This window comes from Pieris rapae, chromosome 1 (genome assembly GCF_905147795.1).
Source record: "Pieris rapae chromosome 1, ilPieRapa1.1, whole genome shotgun sequence".
Lineage (NCBI taxonomy): Eukaryota > Metazoa > Arthropoda > Insecta > Lepidoptera > Pieridae > Pieris > Pieris rapae.
Window position 1 is genome coordinate 1,978,500 of NC_059509.1, and position 20,649 is coordinate 1,999,148.

A 20,649-nucleotide genomic window follows, 5' to 3' on the forward strand; every position below is an offset into this window, starting at 1 on the left:
TGACTACGTACTTAAATGATCAGTAGATGCAGAAACTTCAAGGGTCATAAGTTCAAAGTTAGTTAAATACTTTAAGTTCTACAAAATATTTAATTCAAACTTTAAACGTTTTCGCTATTGTAGGTTGCGGTTAATCCATATAATTTATTGCAACACGTCGTTGATAAAATAATGTATCATTGTTAAAATTAATCGCAGATTAGTGATTAATTAATTGTATGGTTTTATGGTTCTATTAAGATAAAAATAACAGAGATCAAATAAAATGACTATCTTGACTAACAAGAGTGCTAGCTAGGTATTTATATTAATATTTTATTAGTTTTTTTTAATATTGAGTAAACTATTTTCAGTCAAACAGTTGTCCACAGTTGTTTAAAGAAACTATATTTTATCTGGCCTTAGGTTTATATATCTATATCCCTGATAATTTTCCTGGCAATGTATTTGTGTACCCTACATCAAAGACTGATAATTTGCCCCTTTAGCAATTCAACTCGCACCAGTAGCGATAGCGATATACACCACAACTTCTTGTATGCTACTTCGATGTAGTTAATATAGATCACACTATTTAGATTTTTTGTAGGACCTTAGGTTTTCATTGTACAAACAATAAACATAGAAGTCTGCCGGCGGCGTTTCTTAGACGAGAGTATAATAATAAGTCATAGTTATTACTTCTGAAATACACAAATTTCATCAGATACGCAAAGAGATGGCGAAAGGTATTTGCATTTAATTTAAAACGTGGTTCTGATAATTTTATCTAAAGCTAATATACGAACCAATTATAGTTGAGCTGCCCGTTTTATGGCTGTAAATGAATTAGGAGTGGTTCAATATTTTAATAGAGATCTTCAAAATATTGTTTTGATGATAATTAATGTGCGCAGGAGTGATACCAGTTAATCAGGTACACATTCCTTCGCTGTTACGCGTAGAGTGATGACGTGCATTTAATCAATATATTTTTTAATTAAAATGGTTGAATTCGAAATCATTGATAAGGATGAAGGTATGTCAAAAGTTATATAATACTGTAGTTTTGTATAATTTTAAATCTGGTACGATAATCAAAAAACATTGTTGGATGTGAACTAATTTTGTTACGTCGGTATTTGGTTGCTAGTAGATGATACGATTGAAGGTTTTATTTCTTGGTTAAATAATGAATAAATCACCCTATCCTTCACCTACATCTATTTGTGTCAACGTTTTATTACAACTAAAACATTTCACAGAGATCGACCTTCATACTAGAGCTAAAATAAAAATTTCTCAATACATCTAAAATATCTATAAATAATATCTAATAATCTAAAATATATGACATACAAGTAACATTTGCTTTGAACAGTTTTTTCTTATTGGAAAATTCATTTGATGGAAAATATATGTTAACGAATAAAATAATTGCGCATATGCACTTGGGAAAGCGATATTAATTATTCATAACCAAGATAATTTATTTATAACCTATTATATTTTCTCTGATTGATGATTAACTCATAATCCTATAAATTATCTACTTACATTTTAAGAAATTTTATTACGATTAATTAAAGACCCTGTGAAGTACTTTTTCCGCATAAGTATTTGTATAATATATATTCATAGAAATATTTGACAATGTTTTCTGTTTCCTTTAGCTGAAAATGTGGAGAAAAAACCGCCAACGGATATGGGTATGGTAAATTTAGCATTGAAGGAATGCGGTTTTGGCAAATTTCATTTCAGACTTCTGTTTTCATCTTTTGTCGCGCACACTGCTGGGGTTATAGCTACGGCTACCACGCCATACATATTACCAATAGCTGAGTGTGATCTCAATATGAATTTGGTGGAAAAGGGAGTTCTAAACGCAATACCTTATCTAGGTGAGTGCTTCAAATATATTTGTAATCAAAAAGTACAATTAATAATTTAGGGGTTTAAATTAAACTTGTATTAATTAATTAAAACAATTCATTATCAGTTGCAGTATCGAGTACTACACCCATGTATGTGCGTGTATATATTTAACTTATGTGGATTCACAATGTGAATTGCTATTATAATATTTGGATTTTACAAATTTTAACGGATCAAGGGAGCCACCCTTGATGCTAAGTGATACCGCCACCGCCCATGGACACTCAAAGTGCCCGAAGGCTCGCAATTGCGTTGCCGGTCGTTTAAGAATTGGTACGCTCTTTTTGAAGGACCCTAAGTTGAATTGGTTCGGAAATAATTCAGCTGGTTCCACATAGTGGTGGTGCGCGGCAAAAATATTACATTATTTTGTTTTTGGTATTATTTGATAATTATATCTACGTGAAATAATTCTATATCGTTTGATTTCCTACTTCAAAAACAGAAAATATACCTCTTTACATAATGCATAACAAACCAATATTAAATTAACAAGAGCATTCTGATAAGATTAATATGTTTAACTTACACTTTACAAATATCTTCTTACTTCTCCATTATAATTAATATTTTTCATGGTAGGTTGTCATCACAAAAATATTTATGACATAACACGTGTTTTAGGCATGATAGCGTCGTGTGTAGTAGCAGGCTTCCTTACCGACACTTTTGGACGCAAGATGTTTCTATTATTAGGCTTTGGGGGTCTATTTATATTCTCAATGACTTCCGGCCTCAGTCAGACTTATGAAATTTTGATAACGTCAAAGTTCTTAGAAGGATTTTTGCAAGTATCTCATTTTTTTTTATTTGTATGGTATTTTGTTATATAAGTTCAGGGTTTACGTTAGTAACAAAATGATAGAACTGTTTCTTTAGTAAGTCTCAATATAGGTTTGAGACTTACTACAGAAAGTTAAAGTTAAAGTTACAGGGCCCGTTTGCCCCCGGTTCTATAAAAAAAAAAGGTCTAACCTTAAAAAAAAACAGCCGCATTGAGCTCGTCGGGGGCCGCACATATTTCAATCCAGGAGACAAAAGTATATAATGTTGAATTACCAACCACTTATAATTACCATTCTCTGCTCAGGATATACTGTAAACATAATATATTCTATACTTCAGTATATTTATAGGTAGCATACCTCACTGCTTGCTTTATAAATTAGACCGTACTCTCCCTGTACGGTTTCAGCAATCTTCCGATACAAGAGACCGAGAAAAAAAAATTTAAATTAAAACTTGCCCTCGAACCGGGAATCGAACCCTGTACCCCTCACCTAGATGCGACTTAAGAAGACTGCTAGACTATGATTGCCTTCATAGATAACTAAAACTAACCTATGTTTGCGATAAGATTCCGTATATGTAGTATGTACTGACTGTTGATGTTTAGATAAAAGTAATTTTAAAAGTATGTTAGAATTGTCATTTTTTATTGAGATTATAGTTTTTACGATATTTGTACACCAAGCCTTCAATATCTACCAAACTGAGACAAATTGTTTCGCCAGTTATAAAACCCGGCTTTAAGTTAGAGCCTTGTTGTAGATTATGTATGTACATACATAGAGATTCTAGGAAATACTTTAATGAGATTTTTTTTTCAGATTTGCAATGTCATTTAGTCCGCTTTTAACGCTTACATCCGAATTCTGTCACCCTGGAAACAGAGATAGAGTCATGTTGGTGCAATCGTCTTTTGTTTCCTTAGGACAAGTTGTTGTTGCTCTGAAATCCTGGGGCATACTTAGCTTCGATTGGAACACAACACTTTTTAATGGATATTTTGGTTAGCAGAGTGGAGGTTGTAGTGCCACTGATTTATTTTATTTTTACTGCATTTGATACTGTTTACCCCTTGCGTCACCACTCACCTGAAAGAGAAAGAGTTACTTTAATAATTAAAATTAAAATAAAGTAACGGTATATAAATTTACAAATATTTTGTTTCTATAAAGGGTCGTAGGAAGGTATAATATGCCTAACAACTGTTAGAAATCTAACCGGACCCTTTTAAGTGAAAAATTGTCAGGCTTTCCATCTCTTCTATACAAATATACACTTTTAAGACGTTACAAATTTTTATCAAAAATACGTTTATTTAATATAAAATTATCTTATTGAAAATATGGAATACACAATAATATAAATAAATCAATGACTCTGCAACCTTTTTTAGTCTGCTCCTCAGATTTCTGTATTTGTTTTATGACAATTCGTTAATCTGATAGACGTCGTTGACGTTGGTCTAAGGCAAGCCGGTTTACTCACCGTTCCCCCGAATTTTAAATACGCACATAGAAATAAAGTCCAGCCAGAGATTGAACCTACGACCTCAGTTTGGTACATGTCACTAGGCCAACACTGCACATACATAGATAATATATGTATTATTGAAAAGATAATATTTGTTATATATTATATTCGTTCTTGCTTAACATAATAGTAGTTTATTAAAGGTATTGCGTTAATCATCAAATTTAGAGTGTTATAAAATTAGACAGTTTTAAAATAAAATATAATTGAATCTAGTTTATTAAAGAAAGCCATGAAGGCGATTCATAACTACTCAAACAGATATGGATAAAATCCATATATCGATATCACCTGGATTCGAGTTAACAATTGGACAAACTTCCTAGAAACTGTAACAAGAATATTGATTTTCAGTGCTTCATATATGGAATTTCTACTTGCTGATATTTTCAACTTGGGCCTTATTTGCTACAATACTGTACGCATTTCTGCCAGAAAGCCCTAAATATTTTGTCACGCAACAGCGATATGACGAAGCACGTGCCGTTTTGATTCAAGTATATAAAGAAAATACAGGAAAATCGGCTGACAGTTTTAAGGTATGATATTTTTATGTCTTATTTGCTATTTAAGTGGAATAATTATGGAAAATATATTTAATATAGCTTAATTGTGACGTTTTAATGTGAAAGATCAGATATCTGTACGCTATAATCAGAAACGGATCGAGAGTTCTGACCGCCCCAGGCTATTTATCGGGATGCGCCCTCTTATTTTATTTTTAATTCAATAGTTTCTAAAATTCACTTTCTGTATTCATTAGCGAAAGCGCTGTTAGTTTTTGCTGGCGGAGTGTGGAGCGCAAGTAACTTTAAACTGTTTTTAGTACTGAAAAAGACCTTTGCAGCTGCAGTTGGTAACAGATGATTTCACAGATGTTTTTGACCATCGATTCTTCATCTAGTTTAAATACTAAAATTTCCCATCTGCTTGTAGATCCAGTTCACAAATAATTCAGTGTTTGGTCTCGCTCTAATTGAAATTGATGCATAGGATCTAGAAGATGCGATTTCAGCGCGCCCCCCTAGATCGTTGCACCCTAGGTATTAGCCTATGCCCTAAGGGTTAATCAGGCCCTAGCTATAATATAGTGCTTGTTGTATTCATTTCTGTCTTTAATTATCTGTTGGTACGGTAGTTCGCCCGCCAAGTCGCGGCAAAAAGCGACAGTACATGTCAATGTATTTATTTAAAACATTGTAATATAGATATGGTCATTATAAGTTGTGAGGTCAGCTAATTATGTAATAACTTAACAAAGAAACTAGGGACTGAATAAATTAACTAACTATTACATATATACAAATTTTTATAGTAAAACAACAGCGGGGCGAGACTTGTTTTGGTTTGAATTTATGTTTTTGATTGCATATTATATAAAATAACTACAATATTTGAAAGTTAAGCTAAGAATCTGTAATGAAGTTTAATGGTTCTTTCTTTCCAGTATATCAATTTGTTCAAAGACAAAACAAAGGATATTACTGACAACTCTGAGGAGACGAGTATGAAAAGCAAACTATCTGCCGGTTTTGAAAACATTAAACCTATCTTCCGGAAACCCTTGTTATTCTATCTTTTATTCTTTTGTTCGATAAACTTCTTTACTATGCAACAGTAAGTACGAATGCTTGGAATTTCTAAACTAAAATAAATTCATGCAATATTTAAACTTAAGATAACTAAACCGAATACAACTTAAAGGGCACTATTTGTGAAAGGTTTCAAAGTCTTCTTTGTTTACAAGATTTGAATTATGTATGTTATTCCGCTAGGTTTTAGTTTTTATTTGCAGTTTTAAGTTTTATTTGAATAAATAAACCTATGAAAATAGAGCAGTGTTGGCCTAATGGCTTCAGCGTGTGACTCTCATACCTGAGGTCGTAGGTTCAATCCCCGGCTGTGCACCAATGGAGTTTATTTCTACGTGCGCATTTAACATATGCTCGAACGGTGGAGTAAAAACATCGTGAGGAAACCGACATGTCTTAGACTCAAAAAGTCGACAACGTGTGTCAGGCACTGGAGGCTGATCACCTACTTGCCTATTACATTTAAAAATGATCACGAAACCGATTCAGAAATCAGAGGCCAAGACCTAAAGAGGTTGTAGCGCCACTGATTTATTTTACATCCATGAAAATACATAGACGCAAAAATAATAATTTAATTACCCATAGAAAATTTAGCTTTGGGTCCTTCAAGAAAACAGTGTAAAACTTACTTACGAGCCTCTGGAAATGTGTCTATTGTGGTATCATTTAACATCTGATGAGCCTCTTTCCCATCTAAAAGCTCATCATCATCATACATTGGAAACTACTATTTTCAAATGTTTTTAAGACTTGCTTGCATGCTTCTCATGTGTTATGTCAAAATCCTATTGCAATAAATTTTTTTGTACATAATTCACAGATATTTATTTTTTTCTAGTCAAATAACATTTAGCCAATTTTTTATTACATTCTTTACGGACGAATGTTTGGGCCTCTAACTTGGCTATATCACTGAAGATTTAATTAACTTATTACAGATATAACGTTTTAAGATTATGGTTCCCTCAATTATCAACAATAGTAGAACACTATAGACGAGATGGTGCAGACTTGTGTGATATGTTGGACACTTACACTGGAAATCTTACAGCGAGAACAGCCAACTCTACGTTTAGCGTAGCAGAGTGTGTTCCTGTATGTATGTTTTTTTAATCATTGTCATTTTTATTTCAATCATAACAATAACAAATAATAGATTCTTAAATAAAAAATATATATAATAAATAGTATTAAGTTTAATTTGTTCTTTGCTAAATAGGTTTAAATAAATAGGCTTCTTTATTTTTATTTAAATTATTATATATAATTATATCTATTATTTATGAAGATATTTAAAATTAGATAGACATTATGTAATATACCATAGTAAATATATTAAAATAGACAATTTGTGTAAAAGTGATACTTATCAAAAGTCTAATTATTTTATTCAGATTTAGTAAAGTATTTAGTTATTTAAGTCAAAAAAATTATCTGTTAAAAGTGAAAGTTAAAATAAAAATACCTACAGGTAATAAACGGATCGATGCCTGTTCTTCCGTGGGTGTTTTGTTTCGTATCACTGCTCGTCCTGTAAAAAGAAAATCGCGAGGAATCCGACACACACCCAAAATTGATTGTGTATGTCTGTCACAGAAGGCCGATCACCGAATATTTCTTAATAGAAAACAAATACTTGACAGTTAGGGTCCTTCAAGAAAAGAGCGTACCAATTCTTAAAACGCCGGCGACGCACTGGCGAGCCCTTTGGCATTGAGAGTGTCCCTGGGCGGCGGTATCTAACATCAGGTGAGCCTCCTGCCCGTTTGCCCCCTGTTCTATAAAAAAAAAGTTGTGACGCAACTATTTTGTTTTAATGTTATCGTTATACATTGTGAACTCTTATTGTAATCATTTCTCAAGTATTATATATAAAAATATTGTCAGTATAACCCGTATTGCTAATATCGATAAATATATCAGCCTTAATTGCCATTACAACAATATAAGTGTGCGATATAAATTTGTTAAATCTAATATCTGAAGCGAAACTACGAGTAATTTTAAGCGATCATTAACACGTTGTTTCGAATTAGCGTAACGTGCACTAGTAGCGAGATAATTTGAGTATAAATACATACATTCATTTTTGGAAGCCGAATTTTATAATTACATTAAAAGTAAAAAAAATGATAGTATGGCTGTGTGTATTTAAATTACATGTGATGAATAATTAACACGCATTAATTAACCGATAACAACTTGCATAAATAATTTGATGCAAAATAATTTATAACATTAATTGGGCAGAAAATTCTCTTATTAGCCGGTAAATGAAATAATTGCTATAATATACTCTAGTGGTTACAATAACAAATTATTGAGTTATTGTATACAATAATTGACGTGCCACGCTGGCACAGATATCGTTGCAATTATGTTTTTTTTAAAGTTTTTTTCAATTGCGACTTATTTGTATTTACAACTTCACAATTAACTTACACGGAGATATTTTGATATGCACAAATACAAAACAATGCATGTTAAATTGTAGAGCTAATAAAACCTTATTATTATTTATAACCATAAAAGGATACGTAGAATTTGCTTAAAGATTTCAAAAAGTTAAAGTAAAAAAGCCGATACATATCAAAAATAAATACAATGCATAATGTACTGGGATAGGATATATCGAAGCCATTTTAAAACTATTAACACTAGAAAGACGGGAGCAGTCATTTGACTGTCAATTTGAATTTAGTGTTGAATAATTCACAAACCATTTGACGTAACGTATTGAAACTTTGTGACTTTTATTAATATTAGTAGTTAAATGAAACTATGTATGAAAATAACTCACATCGCTTTTGTTTATTATTTAAAATCTTGATATACCGACAAAGACGGCGGCAGTCATTTGACGGCTGAGATCCGATAAGTGTTTATAAGTTTCTGAGCTTCAAGGTCTTATCACCTCTACCGACGGTACGTCGTGGTCACTTCAACTAGACAAATTTGCACTAATATCAGACATTTGGAAGAAATTTATTGAGAACTGCTTATCATGCTACAAGCCAGGAGAAAATTTTACAGTAGACGAACAACTGTTTTCTACTAAGGTTACATGCAGGTTTCTTCATTACATTGCTAACAAGCCTGATAAGTTTGGAATAAAATTTCTTGCTTGTGTCGATGTGGATTCAAAGTTTGTGCTCAACGGCTTTCCTTATTTAGGAAAGGACGAAAGCAGGCCACAAAACCAAAGCCTTGGTGAATCCGTTGTTATGCGTCTCGTGGAACCTTTTGCAAATACTGGCCGAAATATAACTACTGACAACTTCTTTACATCGATAAGCTTGGTAAATAACTTGCTTGCAAAACGCACTACGATTGTAGGAACTATGAACAGGGCACTACGAGAGATTCCACCTTACGTCAAAATCATTTCATATGATTTTGTTTGAAACAAAAATCCTGAAATCCGATAGATGTACACTCACAATTTCTCAAGGAAAACGAAAAAAGAACGTGTTATTCCTTAGCACGTTACATAACAATGTTGAAATAGACTCCAATCACCCTAAGAAAAAGCCAAAAACTGTGCCTTTTTACAATGCTACCAAGTACGGCGTGGATGTGGCTTACCAGATGGCATAAAATCATAGTGTCAAAGCGGCATCTCGAAGGTGGCCGTACATTTTTTCAATTCTTCTCGATTTTCTACTCAAATCCGGAAACTCGGAAAATGTTATGTACAAAAGTGCAAAAATAAAACTAATAAAGACACTTGTAAAAAGCCACTTTGCGGCTCTTGTAATGTAAAGAAAATGTTAAAATGTAAAATATGTGTATAAATATTATAATTAATAATACATCAAACCCTGTTTTATAACTATAGTTACCATTTCTAACAGCTAAAATAATAAAAAAGGTTTAATATATTGGAGGAGTCATTTGACCGGTCGCCGTCTTTGTAGGTAGATAGATTTTCCCGTCTTTCTAGTGTTAATACAGTTGTAGTCAAAACCATGTATTTATAAAAATAAAACCTTAACATTCATTAAACCATTGAGGAAAATATGAGAGTAACATATTAAAATTCCTTGGAGAGGTAAAAAAAAGCAATATTCCAACGATAATACTCCTTGAATGATTATTAACTGTGTTACAACGCATAGTTAATCAGTAGCAACTACACAGCAATCCACTCAATTAGATTAAAGCACCTTGCCTATTTCTTAACATATTGCTTCTGAGAATGAGCAACGAAGAGTGATATTCATAGGATTTATTGAAATAGTTAATAATAGTTATAGTGATGTATTTTTTATCCTCTATATCCTAGTTGTTTTAATAACCCTTCAGTTATATACACCTTCACATAATAATGTTACAATAAAATGTATTCTAATCCAATGAATTTTTTGACTTGACAACGTCTTATAATTCGATGAAGCCGGCTGTAGGCACGAAAAAACATGACTCATGCAGCGTTACCTCGCAGCGCGGCGTTACCTCTGATGCGTTCCATTTAAAGCTTGATCAATTCAATCAAATTTCAAATAAATGTAACTTGATCAATTCAATTATGATTTCCACTTACCTCCTTCTCTATATCCATACAAAATATCTATCAAAAATATAAAACTAAAATTTTCTTTTGTTAAAGCAACCATTCTATCAGTATTTTCTTATAACGTTTTCACGTTCACAGACGACCGATTTTTGTTTAGTAATTAATTGACCAGCAACCAACGCTTCAATTAGTTGACCAATAAAATCTCTCACTATTAATAACGATAGCCATCCTCGATATTAATTATTAATAATACAATATACACATGGGTGAATCCGGAAAAGGATATGATGCAAAAACATGGTAAATACAAATTTCTAATCGTATAAGGTCTAAATCTTAGAAATTTAAACATTATCCGTACGTCTGCAATACAAACTGGCAGAACGCTCAGCTGCTCTTAAGTAATACCGCCGCCCAAGGACACTCTCAATGCCAATGGGCTCGCGTGCGTTAACGGCCTTGTGAGACCTTTCATAAGATTTCTAGTAATCAGCGCAGTTTTGCCCCAGAATAGAAAGGGCAGCCTCTGCATCCACCGCTAAATGCTGAATATGCGATGATCAACGCCCAGCACTTTATAAAAATATCTTATTTTCAGGTACGCAGTGGTACTGAAACCTACATAAACGCAGTTATAATAGGTATAGTTTGCCTTCTTCCCAACATCATAACGAGTATTTTAGTGAAACATGTTGGAAAGAAGAATCTTCTTGTAATTTGCGGTCTGATATGTGTCGGGTGTACTGTGGGGTTGCGATGGGCAATGTCAAAAACTGAGTTGGTATCTTTGTATGCCACTGTCGTGTCTAGTGCGAGGGCAATGATAAGCCTGACACAGACTATGGTGCTGGAGTATTTTCCAACTAGTGGCAGGTGAGAATTCGTTTTTATATAGCAACTAGATTAAATTTCCTAGATATTTCTTCCTAAACCCTAATTTAAGTTTTTTATGTAAACATTTAAATTCTAAAATTAAATCTGTATGTTGCATTTTACATAAGAATGGCGGGTATGGCACAAAAAAATGGTTGAGAAAAAATTTAAACCATGATTCAAACTATTTTGTGTAATTAATTATTATTTATTTTAATAAGTTTTTATTACAGGTCGCTAGCGATTAGCTTTATAATGATGTCTGGTCGTACAGGAACGTTAGTCGGGAATATCATGTTTCCGATATTACTGAGTATGGGCTGTGTTGTGCCCTTCTTCACGTTAGCTGCTCTCTTAATTGGTACGTTGCATTAAAAAAAAAATATTAAGTTGTTACCAAGTCTGTGTGGCTTTTCTAATCTATAATTATAAAAGCCACAAAAACTTCGTAATAATATTGTTTCCATATTCTATATAAAATATTTTTAAGTTTAATTAAATTAAAAAAAATTGCTAATATTTTTACAAAATTCTTACGGTTGAATTTTTTTCAGGTATAACTTCGGTATCTTTGTTCTTGCCGAAGAAAAAGTGAATAACTTGTAAATATATTAAAACAGTTATTTTTTTTATTAACCTGCAATCATCTGCTTCCTCATCCCGTAATCATATAAGTTTGTTCTAAAGACAGAATATCAAAATACAGAAGACAGAGGGCAGATTGGCGATGAAGTAGCTTTTCAGCCATAAAAGTTCACCTTCATTCATGAATAATAGAAACGTAAATAAATGTTATTTTATATAGTAGCATAAAAGTTAATCACGGATTGCGTAATCTACGCAAGTTACTGTACTAAAGTTGAGTTAAAAATTAAGTAAAGCCTCACGTTAGGCGAATGTTACGCAATTATCACCAAGGAATCGAATTTAACACCCCTTCTGAATCTTCTACAGTTTTACTACAGTACATTTTTTTATTACAGTACATTGACTATAGAGAGTATATGTACTGTATCATCGGACGTCGAGGCAGAATACGAAATTACCTCGACTTCGATCGTATGAAAACTGAGCGATTTTTAACGCAATTTTTTTAAATATTACTTTTTATAAAAAAAAACATCAAATTATTTGATGTTCTCATTTTATTTCATGCCAGGAAGGTAGTGTTTAATAAAATCAATTTAACAGTCTTAAAAAACTCATAAAGTTCATAATTACTCTGCACCCTTGGCAGGAAGTTTTCTGAAAGGCAGTAACACAATATTAAAAAGTTTAATGAGTGAAGGACAGGAGTTTTAATGCGTCAGATTTCTATACAATATAAATATTTTGATCAATAAGTATACTTGGATTAACAGCACAGTTTTAGGGAAGATTCTGGATACATTAACAACAATAAGCAGAGATTGTACGTAAATTTTGTAACGAGAGAATATTAAATAACGTGTAAGCTTAAGCTTTTCACAGCGCCAATTTGGTTGATGCGCAATCCAATAGGCAATTTATTAATAGACTTTACTAAACCCCAAAAATCTACGGGATAATACGTTCAGTACTCTCTCTCTAAGCAATAAAAACTCTCTGTCTCTCTAAGCAATAAAACTTCATTGCAAAACAGCATTGAAAATAATATTTTCAGCTACATTAGCTACGAAGGATTTCTGCTTGTCTTTCTATATTAGTTATACGCATCATGTAAATATATTATTTAGTCACTACTTAAAATCAATACTTTTAAATCACTCTGCACTGGACCTATATATGTCACAATAATTAATACAATATCTTGATGTTGAGAAGTCAACATTTACAGAATTCCAAGGTTAGAGAGAAAAACGTGGAAAAATAAAATATTTACATAAATATGTAGAGCAAAGATCGCTGAGAAATGTATGATAATTACATTCTTGTTAGAAAATCTATGTTATCTCAAATATGACCATTCTTATTTGATCTTTGCTAGTATCTGCTTCAGAACACGCTGATAACTGTATTTCGCATTATAGTATTTTAAAAAGTTATTGTATTCTATCCACATTTCAAAGTTATTATAGCAAAATTTTGCTGTTATAACCTTGCGTTCAAAAACATAATACAATTAGCATTCATGAAAAGTAGGACACATTCGAGGAGTTTCTTCCAAGCCACCATTAAAATGTAATAAGAGAAACCTTCTCAACAACAGTACTCAACTCAGCAAAAAGTACAAAAACACATAAGACATATAGATATTTAGACAAAACTTATGGAGGAAATTAAACTATTAAAATATGTGTAAAAAGTGGAACAGGACATTATACAAAAAGGACACATCAAAAAGAAAAACTGCACATGAATCACGATGATTTTAGATCAGTTAGAACAATTAATGTAATTCGTCAAACAAGTTTTCTAACAATTCTACGACATTTAATATCTTCAAGCTGGTGTAATACAATTCTCTGAAAAAGCTTAGCTGCCAGCGCAGAATAAAGTATAAAAGTTATATGTTAACTTCAGGTTAAATGATATTTTGTGGTCTTTGGAAAGCTTTCCGAACTAAATGAAAACATATTTACGAATTTGCAACATCATGCAGTCCCACAATTGGGTTCGCGGAACTGACATACGCTTATTATCTTTTGTACGGTACATTTACTTAGAATAGTAGTCATTGGCCAATTTTAATGCTTCACTTGTTTAGAAATAAAGTGTTCTAGGTTAAAACTTTATTAGGTCATTTGTTAAATATAATTTAAATCTTCATGAAATGGATGATCGTGTAGATGTATTTCAGCAGCAGTGTTGGCCTAGTGTCTCCACCGTGAAACTCTTTGAAGTCGTAAGTTCTATCCCGACTGTGCAGACTATGTCTATGTATTCATTTAAGATTCGCTCAAGCAATGAAGGAAAACATCACGACGAAACCGGCTTGCCTTATATCCAATAAATCGGTAGCAAACTTACCTATAAGATTGACGAAGATGGTGTTAAATATAGGGTTATCAGAGTCCCATAGGTTTATTTGGCTGGTAGATTTAATGTAAAATTTTAGGAGAGAACATAATATCTATGTTCTTCAACACTAATTAAGTCTGATAAGATTTTCTATTTTATAATACATGTATTAAATATATGGATCCATTATAAAAATATTTACGAAATAAAATCGCTTGAAGTTAATCTGAATATTCCCAAAGTCCTTGTCCGAAATCAAACATTATTTTAGATTAAAAAATCAATTTCCTTTCAGTAATATGGACAAAATGTATGTATGTATGTACGGAACATACCCCGGAAAGTGTGCACAAAGGCCAATTGTTGCGAGGTTTGGATATCAACCCTTTGTTTAAATAAACCCGTAATATCTCTTTCTCAGCTTAATGATCCATGTAATTTTAACTTTTAACTATGATGGAGCGAAATAGTTATTACTTCATGTATAAGGCTGCGTATAAGCGTTTGTTGATATATTATTAAGACATTTTTTTGTCAAATTGTCATGTGAAGCATGCCGTTATACAATTCACCAAAACTTAGTGATTAAAAAGAGTTGTGGAGAGTTTTTTGTCAGTTTTCCTCGTCCTTTTTCCTTACTTCATTTGGTACTTTTAGTAAATTTAGATCTAGCTTTTTTCATCTTGAATTTTATTAGTGTAAAAGTGTATGCAAAAGGAGTCTAGAGTTTAGTAGTAGAGAATAGTAGTAGTATCCGTTTTTGCAATATATACTGGCCTGGTTAATATAGAAACTAGGGCTGAGAAGCACAAAGTTCGATAACGCAATGTTTCCTTCACCACATATATTTTTAAACGCCTTTGTTTAAATATTCCGATTATCCTTATTTAAGTTTGCATTATTTAAATTTCGCACCTTTTGCTTCATTGACTTGAGTTGTATTTTATGTCAAGTCTGTTACTCATTTGTTTTCGCCCTTCTCTCAACTCTGTGAATATTATTAGCAGGCATTTCAAACAACATTAAGTCTACGTTAGTTTCCACATACAATATAAACGTTGCTCTGCATGATATTTAAAGCGATTAGGGTACTAAACAAAGTATGAAAGTACCGATTTCTACCGGACGCTATCTACCAGATTGATTTGTTAATCTGAACCATCCAGGGCGCCGCCCAAACACATACAAATTTTAAACAAATCTATCCTGCGGTTTAAGAGGAGTTCAGTGACATACACACGTACATAATAATAATAGAATTATACATATAAAGATCCTGTTTCAATAGTGTCATTACTATTTTATTATTATTATTACTAGAAGTTAATCTCGGCCGTACATGTAAGTAATCCATTTCTTTTCGGCAAGTTCATAGTTGAATTTTTTGTATCATACTTTTTAAATGATGTATTCTCTTACTACACTTGCACCTGGGCTATCATAGAGGTTCATATCATACAAGATGTGGTTTCTTTTAGTATGAATGACGTTAGTACGTATCAGCTGCAATTAGCTTGTAGCTAGCGGTCTTCGGGCGAGAAAGTTAAGTGTTGCGCGGATCGATAGATCCACGAGGTGAGTCTGCACTTGACTTATCCATGTACAGGATAGGAGACCATATAATATAAAGCAATTTTTAATGTTTATTGTATGAATAATGCTATTATAATGTGTTCCTCTTAAATAAAGTTCTTCAAATTGTATACAACGTTGATCAACAACAGTCGATATTTTATCGCAAAATCAATAGTACATTATATATATCTGAATATAAGAACAAGTCATCAAGAAAAATAAGTTTTTGTTTCAGAAATTTTGTAAGTATTTTACGTTCAATAAAAAAATACTACAGAAACAAGATTTTCGTCAAAATATACTGAAAAGTATCGAGGTCGTGATACCTATCTAAACGGTATATTAAAACTCACTTCTACTCAGCCTTATGTAGGGCAGAATCTTTATTAGACTTATCAATTATGTATGAGGCTTCGAAAAGGCTTTTCAACCGCTCTGTGGTTTTGATAGACCAAGATTTAGACATTGAATCAGATGACAATCTTTATTGCCACGACTATTTGTGTTCTAGTCGCAAAATGATTCTACTTTCCTATCCTTTTGTACTAATAATCATTTGGAGTCTGTAGAAGTTACAGTTTGGAAACATAAATTTAACATTCTCACACCCACCCCCGCAATCCCTGTTGGAAATAGAATTTCGTAAAATCCTATTTGAGATGATTTCTGCATGAAAAATAAAAGATTACTACCAAATTTAAAGTCTATAGAGGTTACAGTTTGGAAATAGAAATTTCACATTTTAACACCCACTACCGCAATCTTTTTCGGCGGTGGGTTGTTGTAAAATCCGCTCTTAAATAATTTCTGCATCACATATAGACGACTCTAGCTAAATTTGGAGTCTGTAGGAGCTACGCCTTAAAAAATAAAAATTTTCATTGTTAAACCACCCCCGCAACCTACTGTGGGGTGAGCTACCGTAAAATTCGTTCATAGACTATTTCTAGATCTCTTACAGAAGATTCCTACCAAATTTGGAATTTATAGGAGCTATAGTTTAAAAACGGGAATTGTTAACGCCCCCGCAATCCCCTTGGGGGGATGAATTTCTTAAAATCCGTTTTTAGTTGACCTCTACATAACGAAAGTAATATTCCTACCAAGTTTCACATTTCTAAGTCCTATAGTTCCCGAGATTTCGTGATGAGTAACTATAGAAATTGGAATTCTTAGCTGAATGTAAAAGAACATTATCCGTTTAGTAAACTCCGTTGCCATGGAAACAAAAAAATCGAGAGAAAATGCTTGCAATTAGCGGGATAAATGTTCATAAAAGTAAAACAGCAATAAAAAACGAAAACGTTAGAATTCGAAAAATAAATAGCCATAAACCATCTAGGAAAAATTTCGCATCGAATAGTGGTAGTTTCATGTCGATACGATCAGTGGTTTAGGCGTGAAAGAGCCTCAAACGAAGACCATTTTCATTATATATATATAGATATGACGCCTGATATATGTTAAAGACTTTTACACATATCTGACGTAGTATCTCTCGCAGTTCGCTTGAGATATTTCAAGCGATGTGTACCTAATAACACTATAGATTTAGCAGTCAGGATAGCTAGAGCCGTCTAAGTCTGAACGATTTATATGACAAATGGTTGATTGACCTTGACATTCTCTCGATTTATAGCGTTGAAATATTTTGTTCAGATTGGAGACACAGTCTCTCTTCATATAAAGGCCCATATTATATTGATTGCGGATATCAAGTCAAAGTATTTTCTATGTAAGGGAAAAATAGGAACGAAAAACTAAAAACGTTCTCCGTGGTGTCAGGCTTTACCTCACATTTTTTTTATATATTTATTTATTTATTCGGAAACCAAACAGAAACATCCTTATAATAAAAACAAAGTTAAAAATAAAACAACACAATTTATATTACGACTATATAACGCAACGTATCTCCATACAAAATTTCATCTGAGTTCTTCTACACCAGTTAATTTCGCATAAATTCATTCAATCTCATTGAAAAATATTTAAAAACATTCTTGTTAACAGTACGTACAATGCGTTTTAATAAATTTTGTTGACATTGTACTATAAATGGAACTCATTTTAAATGTTTTTAATAAAATCCAGTATTGTGAATGATGACATACTTATTTTAATAATACTAGCTCAACAAAATTATATTTTACTAATACCAGAGTTGAAAGGTGGATTACGATCTCCAATAGAATAGAATATGTGGCTTTTATTTCCTTAAAAAAATATTCAACATAAGACGAGGCCAGTTTTGTTCTCTGGTATTGGTCTGACAATATTGCCCAAATATATTGAAACTTTGGAGTTTCAAGACAGAAAAATAAAAATCAATAGCTTCCCATGCATTCATTAGAAAGAATGCGATGATATCGTCACGGCGCAATAAAATCGTAAGCACATGTGAATCACATAAACCCTCGCGCTCTAAGCCACAAAATTGTGCCTTTATTAAGTTTTTATATAACAGGGGGCAAACAGGCAGGAGGCTCACCTAATGTTGGATACTCTTCCTTTGCCATCCTTTACGAATTTGGCAACCACCTTTTTTTTAAGAGGAATCCTAAGTCGAATAGGTTTCACAATACTCCAGAGGACAGCTGGTTCCACATAGTGGTGCGCTGTGGTTTTAAGAAACGCTTAGTTGTGGAACAACGGAAGTTGAGGTGATGCCGGTGGAATTTCGTAACCTCGACGACGTTTTATATTGATCTTAATTTTGGTGCGATACTTATTTCTGACTCTTGCGTCGTACGGCAAAGTAAAACTTCATATTGGACAACCAAAAATGACGCTGACATGTGTCATTCTTGCCCGCTGTACGCCCTTGACTTGCGAACTGGTAATAAATGTAAATTTACAATTCATTTAATTTTTTTTGACGTTCATAAGTGTACTTGTTTACCTATATGAATAAAGATATTTTCTTGTTGTTGTTGTTATTCGCGTAGAATTACATTTGGTAGTGGAGAGAATAGCATGTTAGCTCTTCATCTTCGTGGTACTCTCGGGCATAAAGTATCATAGTCTGTAAGTTGTTCAAAAGAATACTTATTAGAAAGTCTCCAAGAACATTCAGGAAGCAGAAATGCAAAAGTTTTTATAACCCTAGTTTAAAGTTGAGTCATGCGAAAATTTGACTTACTAACCTCATTCCTGTGACACTAAAAACTTTGAATTAAAGCTATAAAGTAACTTTATTTTAAAAACATTACATTGTACCTACATAGTTGGATCTATAGGAAATTTTACCAAAACTATTTTATCACAAAGTACTAAATGCAGTTACCGCGACGCAAAGCCCGAGTTTGGTAAGCTTTATCAAAACGTGCTGAATTTCCTGTAACTGAGTTTTTCTCTTAGACATTGTAGCTTGCTAAGTACCCACTACCACTAATTGCTAAGATTTCGGCTGAGAGGAGTTGAAAAAGCTATTTTTACAGTTTCATCTTTAAAATGACCGAAACCCTTACACACACAACTTGTATATAGTTGAAGTTTATAGAATAAATTCATCATCATCGGAAAAATATATGTACTTGATTTAATTTACGTATACACGTCACCAGGTCTACCAGGTCACCGTTTCTCTAATATGTATATAGAAACACTGCTATGTTGTCGTATCACTAAGTTCATTTAACGAGCCTCCATGAAGTATCCTAATCACAATTTCCTCTAGCGAGCTCTTCACGTCATTGTGATAGTAAAAGCCTGATTAGTAGTCAATGAAGGTCAAATATTCTATGTACTAAAATATACAAATATCAGCATTATAAATAAATCATAAAGTCCAAACATTATTCATAATTCACACTTCTGAACGTCGGTATAAAAGTGTATGCTTACAAAATTACATTGATTCTCAAATCAAGCAAGTAGAACGAAAGACGACGACGACGAAAGACTATAGACTTAGACTATATTATTCCAAATTTAATAAACTCGCTACTAGCTTCACTTCTTACTAGTATACCAAGAACAATATTAAATTTTAATTAAAAAATATATTATATACATCAAACAATTATAAGATATATATATATATATATATATATAACAAAAACTATGCTAATCAGACATCATAGTGATTTAATTCATATTCGAATACAGAAACTTACGTGTGTTGGAACGAGAATTGTCGTCAAGAACAGGTTCCTATTAATATAGAGTAAGAAATTAACAAATAAAATTACGAAAAATAACCAAATTAAATTACACGAAATTAACCACAAATTCAACAACAATAGTAACGTCCTATATCTAGTGCGAGCGTCGAAGAAGTGCGCTCGACCATACAGCGCGCCGTGCTTATATAGCCTGAAAACCAGTTTAGTCCAGTATACCCCACTGCTACACGTCACTTGACTTTTTACAGCTTATTCGGCCTCTCCTGGCGACGGTGCGTCCTCGCCCGTGTGATGATAGGCAGGTTGGCATGTTGAAACTTGACCTGCTGATGACTCTTGTATCACGTGCGGTGGTTGTGGTGAAGGACTATCGTCATCATCAGCGCCACCTAAAAATTACATCATTTTTGTTATTATAACGTTAAATTAACATAACTTCATCGAAAGTAAGAGCGCATCCATTACTCTCGACACAACATTAGTTCTTTTTTTTTTTTTACATAGCAAGAGCGTCTCCATTGCTATCAACAGTAAGAGTGACTCCATTACTGTACATCACACTAAGCAAGAGCGACTCCATTGCTTTAACAGTAAGAGCGACTCCATTACTGTACATCACACTAAGCAAGAGCGACTCCATTGCTTTAACAGTAAGAGCGACTCCATTACTGTACATCACACTAAGCAAGAGCGAATCCATTGCTTTAACAGTAAGAGCGACTCCATTACTGTACATCACACTAAGCAAGAGCGACTCCATTGCTTTAACAGTAAGAGCGACTCCATT

The 20,649-nt window shown here is 32.8% G+C and overlaps 1 protein-coding gene across 1 annotated transcript; it reads left to right on the forward strand.

The window, feature by feature from the left end:
• Positions 1-890: 890 nt before the first annotated feature.
• On the forward strand, positions 891-11,843 carry LOC110999937 (synaptic vesicle glycoprotein 2A). The gene is made up of 10 exons (XM_022269230.2): positions 891-1,018; positions 1,653-1,880; positions 2,539-2,701; positions 3,525-3,706; positions 4,588-4,772; positions 5,681-5,850; positions 6,767-6,923; positions 10,946-11,220; positions 11,454-11,581; positions 11,775-11,843. The coding sequence occupies exons 1-10, from the start codon at positions 985-987 to the stop codon at positions 11,813-11,815; spliced, it is 1,563 nt and encodes a 520-aa protein (XP_022124922.2). The 5' UTR covers positions 891-984; the 3' UTR covers positions 11,816-11,843.
• The last annotated feature ends 8,806 nt before the right edge of the window (positions 11,844-20,649 follow it).